We start from the raw sequence: 12,324 nt of genomic DNA on the forward strand, positions 1-12,324 counted from the left end.
ATATTTAGCTGTTGCAAATCTGCAGCGCCTGTCTTGATAGGGTTAATTTTGGAATAAGGTGCTGCTGTTGGGAAGGTGTCGTAACACGGACCCACAACAGGGGGCGCTAATGAACGGACAATGGATAAGGGAAGGAGTAACAATTTAATGTTGCACAAGAACACAAAGTAATATAAACAAGGGTACTGCCAATCATACACAAGAGGACTGCGGGCAGGCTCGAAGATAGGAGACCTCGGATGAACGAAGAGCCGGGACCCACACCGCTTCTACCACCAACGGCCTGAAGAACACCGAAGCCGCCAAGCCCTGAGTCCCCAGGTGGTCTCTGTCCTCCGTTGTCGGCCCTGGTACTGCTGGCAGACAGAAACAGAAGGTGGTGAGTGTGAATCCTCACACCCAGCAACCTTGATTAATGATTCTTCTTGGAGGGAGAACCTCCACCTCCAATCATACACACGTGCAGCTCCGGTTTATCACTTATTGGTTTTGGGATGTGAGGCGAAGTCGTCGCAGTCACACCAAAACACCAAAAATTCCAGATAAGGAATATCACCAGGAAAAACAGCTGCAAAACAGATCAGATTATTATTCGCAATAATTACAGCAAGAGGTTTACCTTGAATCGTAGGAGATTTCTCGGCGAGGAGGTGGAGTCGCCGCCCAGCCTTTATGGTGATGATGATGATGAGATGAATGAGTGACAGCTGGTGTTGAGGATGATTGACGGTTGTCACTCCCAGTGGTTCTGGCGCCCTCTTGTGCTTGAAGCCCGCACTCCAAGCAGGGCGCCATCCGGTGGTGGAGAGCCAGCAGTACCTCCTCTTCAGCGGCCCACACAACAGCTGCGGACTGATGAAACTAAAACTGAGTTATTTGGACATAACGGGGGCGGTATGCATGGCAGAAAAAGAACACAGCATTCCAAGAAAAACTCTTGCTACCTACAGTAAAATTTGGAGGTGGTTCCATCATGCTGTGGGGCTGTGTGGCCAGTGCAGGTACTGGGAATCATGTTAAAGTTGAGGGTCACATGGATTCCAGTCAATATCAGCAGATTCTTGAGAACAATGTTCATGAATTAGTGACATCAACAAGACAACGACCCAACACTGCTCAAAATCTACTAAGGCATTCATGCAGAGGAACAAGTACAACGTTCTGGCCAGTCCCCAGACCTGAATATTATTGAAAATCTGTGGTGTGATTTTAAGCGGGCTGTCCATGCTCAGAAACCAACAAACCTGACTGAACTGGAGATGTTTTGTAAAGAAGAATGGTCCAAAATACCTTCAACCAGAATCCAAACTCTCCTTGGAAGCTATAGGAAGCGTTTACAGGCTGTTATTTCTGCAAAAGGAGGATCTACTAAATATTGATATATATTTTTTTTTCTGTTGGGGTGCCCAACAAATTATTGCACACTTTCTGTAAATCCTATAAACTTCATTTCACTTCTCAAATATCACTGTGTTTGTCTGCTATTTGATATATTTAACTGAAATTGTTGATCCAAACAACCAATGATTTATAAAGGAAAATGTATGTTAATGTGATAACATAAAAATAAATATTAAAAAGGATATAATGTGAATAAAGTGATAAGATGTTAATTTCAATTTATTTTCATTTATATAGTGCCAAATCACAACAAAGTTGCCTCAAGGCGCTTCACACAAGTAAGGTCTAACCTTACCAACACTGATGCACCAGATCAACCCATAAAGTGTGCTTGTTTTGCTGATGTAATATACCAATGACCTGTCTGCCTGCTGCGGGACTTGTCACATTGAATAATATTATCACCTAGTGGTTGTCCATTACCCTCCAAATCACCATAATGCAAACTGAAAAATAAGCTTAAAGGAAACAAGTGAATTTTGAAAAAAGCATTGCAATTTTTTTTTTTTTTTTTTTTTAACAATTATAGGTTACATGCAGGGTGGCACAGTGGATTAGTGGTTAGCACTGTTGCCTCACAGCAAGAAGGTCACGGGATCAATTTCCACCTGTGACCTTTCTGTGTGGAGTCTGCATGTTCTCCCCGTGTTTGGGTGGGTTCCCTCCGGGTGCTCCGGCTTCCTCCCACATCCAAAGACATGCAGGTTACGTGGACTGGAAACTTCAAAGTTGTCCGTAGGTGTGCACGTGGATGTGAATGAGTTAATGTGGCCCTGTGATAAACTGGTGTCCTGTCCAGGGTGTACCCTGCTTCACACCTTATGACTGCTGGGAAAGGCTCCAGCCCCCTGTGACCCTTAACTGGAGTAAGTGGTTGAAGATGAGTGAGTGTGAGGTCACATGCAGAATTCATTTCTTGTGCTTTCATGAAAACTATAAGTATGACGTAAAATTGAAACTGATCACTTCAAAGTTCTAAAAATCCAAAAGGAAGTCCAGAAGTAACATAAACCAAGCACAAAAAAAAAAAAAAATTTTCATGAACATCAATATTGAAGAAAATGAGCTTGCATAGAGAGATAGGAGTGCTGATGAGGTGCACTCCACAAGAAAATACACACATTGATCACATGCACAAGACTCCATTTTTATAGCGCACCCAGAAAGTATTCACAGCACTTCACTTTTTCAACATTTTGTTATGTTACAGCCTTATTACAATATGGAGTAAATTAATTTCTTCCCTCAAAATTCTTAGTGGCTTCCATCTGGTCACTCTACCATACAGGCCTGATTGGTAGATTGCTGCAGAGATGGTTGTCCTTCTGGAAGGAAAACAACTTTCATGTCATCATTATGGGGTATTGTGTGCAGAATTTTGAGGAAAAAAGAAAAATTTCTTCCATTTTGGAATCTGGCTGTAACATAAAATGTAGAAAAAGTGAAGCGCTGTGAATACTTTCTGGAGGCACTGTACATACACTCAACAAAAATATAAACGCAACACTTTTGGTTTTGCTCCCATTTCGTATGAGATGAACTCAAAGATCTAAAACTTTTTCCACATACACAATATCACCATTTCCCTCAAATATTGTTCACAAACCAGTCTAAATCTGTGATAGTGAGCAGATTTACTGACCGAACTGTGATGATGGTGGACAAACAGGGTAAATATTAGCCCATATGGGAGGGGCCACATAGCCCCGCCCCCTCACACTTGCACATTTAGAAAGGCTGTAGCTTTATGATGTCATCCACTGGCTCAAACGTCATCCACACTGGTGCACTGCAGTGTTGCAGGACATCAATTTCCAGGCACAAAGAGAAGAAAATCCACATTGTCACTGGTTTAACTGTTCTGAGTGATCACCTGAGGAACTTTTGTTTCTCTGGGTGTGTTTATTGTTTTTGTCACTTTGTTTTGTTTAGGAGGTTTTAACATTTTTTCACAACATTCAGAGGAATCAACACTCTTTAATAAGGAGGTAAGTGATGATCTCAATTCTACCCCTTGGCCCTTCCCCTTACCCCTTCCCCTCCGTTTTGCGCGGGCACGAGAGACAGAGGGGTGTCTCAATTCTCTTTTTGGAGCGAGGCGGAGGGGTAGGCGGAGGGCTTCAAACCCCTCCGTTTGGAGGGGTAGGAGGAGCTTACCGCTGTCTCCAAAGAAACAAACATGGCACCGAAAGAGCCGCACAAATGAAAGCGGCTTTCATTACAAATTACGCTGTTTAAAAAGTTATAACTTGCCAAAAAACTTTACAGTTGTCTATGAGAGCAACATGTATGCTGTTGATGCATGTTGTGTATATTATTGTTCTGAAGAATATCAGGCGATCCTCCTGTCCTGTGCACCAACAGCATTTCCTGTATATTCATTTTGTGAATTGTTCTGTAATTTGTGTCTGTAGCATGGCCCAAGCAGAGGGTCACCCCTTTGAGTCTGGTCTGCTTGGGGTTTATTCCTCAGAGGGAGTTTTTCCTTACCACTGTTGCTCTGGGGGTTGGTAAGGTTAGACCTTACCTGTGTGAAGCGCTTTGAGGCAACTCTGTTGTGATTTGGCGCTATATAAATGAAAATAAACTGAAATTGAAATTGAACTTCACTCGTGCGCTGAGGCGTTATAACGCATATACACACGAACTCTACGTTAAGACACTTTTATTTCTCACAATGGAGAATATCATGATAAAGGATAAGCACGTTAATTTGTATGTTCATAAATCTTTGGATAATATCAATCCCTGCTGTTGGATTTCAAGGTCTGTAACACGTGTGTATTCAGTAAACAAACAGGGAGCCCTGAGCACACTCGACTCCTAATAAGCTTTCAGACAGAAAATGAGGAGAAGTTTTACCAATGGGAATAAGTTGGAAAATATATACACACACATGTATATGTGTAACACATAACGTGACGTCTTAATAGACTGATATTATTTGTCAAGGAAATTTCTAAAGGAAATAGGGCTGGATGCAAAAAATGGGAGAACTTGAAAAAGAAATATAAGGTTAACAGAACTAGATGCAGCCCAGAACATACATACAGGTGCTGGATATATAATGAGAATATCATGAAAAAGTTGATTTATTTCAGTAATTCCATTCAAAAAGTGAAACGTATACGTTCATTGCACACAGACTGATATATTTCAAGTGTTTATTTATTTTAATTATTAATTACTAATCATTCAATTAATGATTAATCAAACAATATTAATTATTACTATTATTGATTAATTATTAGTAGTATTATTAACAATAATTAATTACTACTTAATTAATTATTAATACTATTAATTATTATTATTAGAAATTACAAATTAATTAAATTAATTAACATGACATGATTGCGATGCGTCAAAGAAATCTACGACTTCTTCTATTTCTTTGCAGTTACGCAGAAAGGCAAGAAAATAAAAAGAGCAAACAGGCTACTGCAACAAGTTGCATTTTGGTTGCCATGGTAACAAACGGTGAAGACGCCAGTTTGACACGGGCAGTTTTGTTTTGTTTTTTTCTCCTAAAACGGAGGGGTGTCTCAATTCATAGGGCTAGAGTCATACCCCTTCACCTTACCCCTTGTTTTAAAGGGGAAGGGGGACAAAAGAGAATTGAGATTGGGGGTAAGTGTAGATGAACCTGAAATGTGCCTGATGTAGGAATATATTCTGATTCTGATGGTTTGTTCCGTGTGGTGCTGTTGATTGTGGGGAGGGAATTTATTTTGCCACCTTTGTGACACCTGGCTGAAGAGCACCTCGGCAGATTCATGCTTTATCTGGCTGTCTGTGTGCGGCTGATGGAATGGCGGTGATGCGTAAAACAGCGCCCCCCACAGGCACCTTAGTTCATTTTTCATTCCAAAAGCAAAGAGGACTGTCAGGGTCGGGTACAAATGTGTGCTGCCAGCGCCATCTAGTGTTTACATTGGCAGTTGCATCTGTTTGTGAACAGGACCAATCTGTGAAGACGGTAAATATGAGCGCATATGGAGGAGGGAAATCCACCTCCACCCGTTAGAACCGAACTGTGATGATGGTGGACAAGCAGGGTAAATATTAGCCCATATGGGAGGGGCCACATAGCCCCGCCCCTCAGAGTCAACTTTATTGTACGTTTAGAAAGGCTGTAGCTTTATGATGTCATCCACTGGCTCAAACGTCATCCACACTGGTGCACTGTAGTGTTGCAGGACATCAGTTTCCAGGCACAAAGAGAAGAAAATCCACATTGTCACTGGTTTAGCTGTTCTGAGTGATCATCTGAGGAACTTTTGTTTGTCTGGATTTGTTTATTGTTTTTATCACTTTGGTTTGTTTAGGCGTGCTTGAGTAAAACAGACATTTTAACAACATTCAGAAGAATCAACACTCTTTAATAAGGAGGTAAGTGTTGATAATAACTGTAGATGAACCTGAAATGTGCCTGATGTAGGAATATAATCTGACTAGCACCTTGTATTTGGGGATCCACAGGCTCTAGATTTGGAAGTGTTTATAAAATACGAGGTAGGTAGTAGGTAGGTAGCTGACATTTTTTAAGGGTGGTAATAAATTATGCAATGTTTCCATAATGATTTTAACTGAAAGTGCAGGAAATAAAAATGAGAAAGTTTTGTGAATAATTGTATTTATTACTTTGCACCTTTAGTTCATGTCATGTTTTACACCTGGCAAAAATGAGATATTTCCTTTGTTCAGAGCTTGTCTGGTTACCAGGGACTGATTAATGGTGACATCAACACACATTGTTCACTGTTGTTACCTAATATCCCTAATTTCTTAAAAAATATTAGACCTATCAACTTTCCATTTTCGCAGCGTTCATCCTTGACCCAAAATACATACATCTGCGCGTGGCTTCGTAGTAAAAGAGTGCGGGTACTAGACTGGCCTGCCTGCAGTCCAGACCTGTCACCCATTGAAAATGTGTGGCGCATTATAAAGTGCAAAATACAACACCGGAGACCCCAGACTGTTGAACAACTGAAGTTGTACATCAAACAAGAATGGGAAAGAATTCCACCTACAAAGCTTCAACAATTAGTGTCCTCAGTTCCCAAACGCTTATTGAGTGTTGTTAGAAGGAAAGGTGATGTAACACAGTGGTAAACATACCACTGTCCCAGCTTTTTTGAAACGTGTTACAGGCATCCATTTCAAAATTAGCAAATATTTGCACAAAACAAAGTTTTTCAGTTTGAAAATTAAATCCGTTGTCTTTGTGGTGTATTCAGTTGAATATAAATGGTAAATGGACTGCATTTACATAGCACTTTTCCATCTGCATCAGACGCTCAAAGCGCTTTACAATAATGCCTCACATTCACTCCAATGTCAGGGTGCTACCATACAAGGTACTCACTACACACCAGGAGCAATAGGGGATTAAGGACCTTGCCCAAGGGCCCTTAGTGATTTTCCAGTCAGGCAGGGATTTGAACCGAGGATCTTCTGGTCTCAAGCCCAACACCTTAACCACTAGACCATCACCTGCCCCACAATACGTATAGGTTGAAGAGGATTTGCAAATCATTGTATTCTGTTTTTATTTACATTTTTCACAATGTCCCAACTTCATTGGAATTGGGGTAGTATTTTATCAACTCTGTGACTCCTGGCTGAAGAGCACCATTGTTTTAAAAACGCACAGTGCTTTGTTCCGTCCCCGATCCCTCAGTCCAGCGGCTGATCGAGCCAGGAGAAGACACAGAGAAGACGAGTAGAATAACAGCACCCTGCTGCCTGCTCCAGCTGACAGTCTGATTATTCCGGAATCAGAATCAGAAGAAGTTTATTGCCATTGCCAGTGAACATGTTATGTGTCGGACGCAGCCCGGAGAACTGACCAGCGTTTGAAGGACCCAGTATAAAATAAGCAGAGCACGGTACAAAGGATAACAGAGTTTAATAAACATAACAGTGATGTGAAAAAATACAAACAAATAAGTGCGCGGTCTGGCGTGGCGGATTTGCGGTGCGCTCCCAGCAGCGCCAACGGTCCGGAGCCAGAACCAATTCGGACCCAAGGACCCCGCCGACACCCCCCAGGTGGCCGCGACAAACCGAGTCTGTGAAAGAAGGAATCATTATGTGAGTCCACACTCAACACACAGAGAGACCACTCAAAGGTGCACAAACAGCAAACACTTCCTGGCTTAATTACTAATCAGCTTCCCACCCTGCAGGCATGGAACATCCAGTTCACAAAACTCCACTGCAGTGGAAGCTGATTACACGACCAACATACAGCTCAATATAATAACGTGTGAGGGACACCACATTTACTGACTGTATAAATGTTAGTCACAAAATCTAACGTACCTCAGGAAGTGTGCTGACGAGCGTGAGACCTCACCCCCTCCTCTTTCACAGACCATGCATCAAACCTGGACGTTCTCTGCATCCACTGATGATGAGATGGCTCCCGAGACGACGATCTCACCCGTCTGGTCACAAGGTCGAGTCTCTGGCAAATACACACTGTGTACTCCAGTCTTAAATGCCACCATGTTCCAATCCATGTAGATGCACCACAGCTGTGAGTCCTGATGAGCCGCAGGTGATCAGCCTCAGGTGATCAGGGTGAGGTCCTGATAAACTCAGCTACACAGCCACTCAGTCCCAAATGCAAGCCACCTGGAAGGAAAAACAAAAGACAGGACAAAAGACAAAAAGGCAGCCAGGCCCCCCCAGCCATACAACAGAACAGGATTCACAGACTAGGAATTTGCTTCGGTACAATGGTGCAACATTAAGAAGAGATAAAATGCTAAGATAAAATATAACGTGTCAAAATAAGATAAAAATAAAGAAATATGAAATATGAAAGGCTGTGTGCAACAGAAAAACAGAGAAACAGAAAAAACAGTGCAGTGGGAGGAGTGCAATTAAAAACCAAAGTACATTGTCTAAAGTGACCCGTGATAAAATGATAAAGTGACAGAGTTAAGCTTAAGGTGACTGAGTTATGAAGTGTTCATGAGTCTAACGGCAGAGGGGAAGAAACTGTTCTTATGGCGGGAGGTTCTGGTCCGGATGGACAGTAGCCTCCTGACTGAGGGGAGTGGTTTGAATAGACCGTGTGTGAGAAGGGTCAGCTGTGATCCGACCTGCTCGGCCCAGAGTCCTGGAGACGTGCAGGTCGTGGAGAGATGGAAGGCTTTTGGGACAGTGTTATTTTTGGCTGTGGTGCTTCAGACCGTAAACAGTTTTTATAGGACTGATCTGTAGGACATCTTACCACTGCCTCTTGATTCTCAGAACTCATTAAGAAGAGTGTCCATCTGTCTGTGGACAATGTGCTGCTTGTCAGAGCTTCAAAATCTTTTTGTCCCATAACCTTGAATTGCAGCACCAGTAAACCTGCCTCCGCTTTTATCTCCCCTCACGTTCTAAGTTTTTGAAGTACTTGTTGCTCCTGATGCTGTGACTGATGATCTGGTTCATTTGTCTCAAATTAAAGGACTGACTGTTTTTATCACCCAACCTGGAGAAATGAAAAAAATGCTATAAAGAGTTGCAGAAGAAAATATCTCCAACATGTGAAGCTGCACATCCTGTGAGGACCATGTAGACATGACAAACTGAACATGTGACCAGTTACCAAAACGTGGCTCCCAAATGGAGAACGATGACATGAAACAGCTGGATGTTTTGTCTTGACCTCCTGCTCATTCCGTCTCCAATCAATGCACTTGACGAACTGATGAGATTTGGAAGCATGAACACTTCATTTATAGCTGACTTTTGAGAATTGACCTGATGGATTGTGTTCTGTGCTGAGGCTGGATGCCCCCCCCCCCCCGCCCCCCAGCTGAGAGCAATGAGGCAGTCTCACTTAGAGAAGCACATGGGGCCCGTCAGTTCCATTCCAGGACTGTCTGTGCAAAGGTGGAGTGTGCACTCTCTTATAATAGAGGTGAATCATATCCACTGATAACAAACCTGACTCCCGAAGACTGGTGAATGAAATGTCAGTAAACTTGAAGAAGACGATATGCTTCTAATCTCTCTTTTCTCCTCTTAGATCCTCTGCAGACTGCTCGTACTGTCACCATGAGTGGGCAACCTAAGAGGACGTTTGACGAAGTGCATGAGGACCCATGTTGCTCCTCACCCTCATCCTCCTCCTCTGCTACTTTGGGTTCAAGTCCCAGCAACCCAAGCTCACCAGCAACAAATTTCAGTGAGTGTCCCAGTCAAGCAAAAACATATATATATATATATATATATATATATATATATATATATATATATATATATATATATATATATATATATATATACACTCTCTCTCTCTCTCTCTCTCTCTATATATATATATATATATATATAGAGTGAGAGAGAGAGAGAGAGAGAGAGATAGATGTGCTAGTGATCACATTGGCCTGTGACTCCATCTCTGTTTCACCACCTTGTAGCTGTAGATTTGTGCTTGAGGTTTCACTTTACAGGATGTAAAGTTGTTAAAATCTTGTTTGCAGTATCATAGTGTCATTTAATTGAGTACGATTGGCCTCATGAATATGTGTCCTTTTTCAATCTGTTCAGCAGCGCTTTCACATATCTGAAGAAAGTGGCAGAGTATTTTGCCACCTAGTGGTGCAATTGTGGCAGTGACATAAAGTCATGTGTTCAGAGTAAACATAATCAAGGCCAACTGTTTCTACATCCACAGCAACCTCCATCCTTAAGAAGTCCAAGAAAATACAGCGGACCAATGTGACCTTTGGCCAGGTGACAGTGTTCTCCTTCCCTCGGTGTCAGAGCTTCATTACGGTTCCCAGTCAAGCAGGCTGCACTCTGGGCATGATGCCGCACCACAGTACATGCCACAGATACACACTTCCTGAGTTCGTCATGGAGCAGCAGTCCCAGCGCCGGCAAAAACTCTTGAATCGACTCAAGGAAGACAAGCTGGAGGCTCTCAAATGGAAGGTGAGTCTTCTGCTGTTCAATATTTTACTTCAACCCTCCTCATGGTACAAAGGTAACAGTTTCATATCTAAAGGTGAAGAGTGTGTATCTCTCTCTTTGAAAAATGATCCGTTTTATGGATGTATTCATTTCTATGGAGATGATCGAATTCTTTATTCAGTGGTATAAATCAATGTTCATTTTCCATGATGAATTAGAATTAGCCAGAAGTCGCTTTGCTAACCTTCAAATGAGCATTTCTTGAAGACTCTGATAGTCTATGAGCCAGTCATCAATTTGGACCTAATTGTTCCCACATAAGGTGACAAAACCACACTTAGAATCCAGCCTCAGTGTACCATGGCCTACACAAAAATGTATGATAACTATCCCAGGGTGGTAGCTGTAGCCAGCTGGGAGTCAGTGAAGAATTACACAGAGGTCAAAATGTAAAAATACTTCAGTCATATTGAAAACTATACTACATTATTTGTCTGATCATAATGATTCCAAAAAGGTATAGTTTGGACTATCTATGACTGAATGTTACAGAGTTAGGGGGTCAGTTTCAGTTTGTACAGGGGTCAAAAGTTAAAATTGCTCCAATTTCAGTAAAAAATGATGCAAGTTATTGGTTGACATAAAAGGTTTAATAAATGAAATAGTTTTGACTGTGTTGAATGTTTGGTCTCCGAAGTAAAGGTCAAACAAGGTCGATGTCCACTAGATTCTATGACTTGTGACATATGTTACTCTGTAACATGATAACTAAGCATGTCAGATGGTACAAACTATTCCTTTTTAGAACCCTATTAACCCAAACAATAATTGTGAATTGTTACATCACCATAATGTTATCTTTTTGTGTCACCAGCTGACTAACAAAGGAACCCAGAAATGCCAGTTTGCTGAGCAGCTCACAGTCAATGACATTCCTGAGAGTTGGGTCAGCATCAATGACGTAAACCCGGACGAGGTCTCGTTTCCCCTGGCATACCCACCTAATCGCCGTTCTGCACTGCTTAAAGCAGCTGGTGTGCAAAACATAGACATGGAGGAGGAGACACAGCTGGAGAACCTGAGGATCTCCAGGCTGAAACGTGGTTGTGACTGTCAGGGCGTCTGCCAACCTGAGACCTGCAGCTGCAGCTTGGCGGGCATCAAATGTCACGTAAGAACAGTTTGCCTGTAAAACTTCTGCTCTGTTGGATTTAGTGACTCAATACAAGCACCACCTGTTTTATGTGTATTTGAGTAGTAATGTAAGTACTTCCTCACAGGTCAAACGTTCTGCTTCGATATGTGGCTGCACCAAGGACGGCTGTGGGAACACCAAAGGTCGCATCCAGTCCAACCCCATCAGGGTGCAAGACCACTGCATGCAGACCCTGCTGAGACTGAAGCTGGAGAAGAGACTGAAAGAGAGTCGCACAGAGAAGATGGAGGAGGGGGACGAGGAGTACGAGGATGCTGCTGAAGCCCCCCTGTTGCAGACGGTTCCCTGCAGCCACCCCAGGAGAACAAGCCCTTTCCTTTATCTTTTCTTTGTGTTGTTCATCATGTTTTTGTTCTTTTGTTTAGTAATTTTTTTAGCATGATTGAATACACAACAAAAGAATAATCAATGTCACTTTAAATAATCTATTTTTATATACATCTTTTCTATTAGGAGTAATGAAGTATAAACCTGTCGAGTCCGACCCCTTAAAAAAATAAAAATTTTAATTTACAAAAAATATTGGCTTTCTGCTTCAGTTCCTTTTCACTTGAGCTCAAACACTGTTGAGACAACTAACAAATAAGTATTCAGATAAACATATAAACAAAAGCATTAGGTTCAGAAGGCAGCACGGTGCCTTAGTGGTTAGCACTGGTTGACTCACAGCAAGAAGGTTGTGGATTTGCTTCCCATCTGGTCCTTTCTGTGTGGAGTTTGCATGTTCTCCCGTGTTTGTGTGGGTTTCCTCCGTGTGCTCTGGCTGCCACATATAAAGACAA

The 12,324-nt window shown here is 42.0% G+C and overlaps 1 protein-coding gene across 1 annotated transcript; it reads left to right on the forward strand.

Moving 5' to 3' along the window:
• Positions 1-9,465: 9,465 nt before the first annotated feature.
• On the forward strand, positions 9,466-11,924 carry LOC117513457 (cysteine/serine-rich nuclear protein 3-like). The gene is made up of 4 exons (XM_034173638.1): positions 9,466-9,595; positions 10,088-10,347; positions 11,201-11,497; positions 11,607-11,924. Exons 1-4 carry the CDS (start codon positions 9,466-9,468, stop codon positions 11,922-11,924), a joined length of 1,005 nt encoding a protein of 334 aa, XP_034029529.1.
• Positions 11,925-12,324: the final 400 nt, after the last annotated feature.

The sequence above is a fragment of the Thalassophryne amazonica genome, chromosome 7, assembly GCF_902500255.1.
Source record: "Thalassophryne amazonica chromosome 7, fThaAma1.1, whole genome shotgun sequence".
In the NCBI taxonomy this organism is placed as follows: domain Eukaryota; kingdom Metazoa; phylum Chordata; class Actinopteri; order Batrachoidiformes; family Batrachoididae; genus Thalassophryne; species Thalassophryne amazonica.

Excerpts from the sequence above, each read along its gene's own strand:
- LOC117513457 (XM_034173638.1), top strand. The coding sequence starts at position 9,466 with ATGAGTGGGCAACCTAAGAGGACGTTTGACGAAGTGCATGAGGACCCA. Across the intron at positions 10,348-11,200 it reads TGGAGGCTCTCAAATGGAAG|CTGACTAACAAAGGAACCCA; the intron begins GTGAGTCTTCTG and ends TTGTGTCACCAG. Across the intron at positions 11,498-11,606 it reads TGGCGGGCATCAAATGTCAC|GTCAAACGTTCTGCTTCGAT; the intron begins GTAAGAACAGTT and ends ACTTCCTCACAG.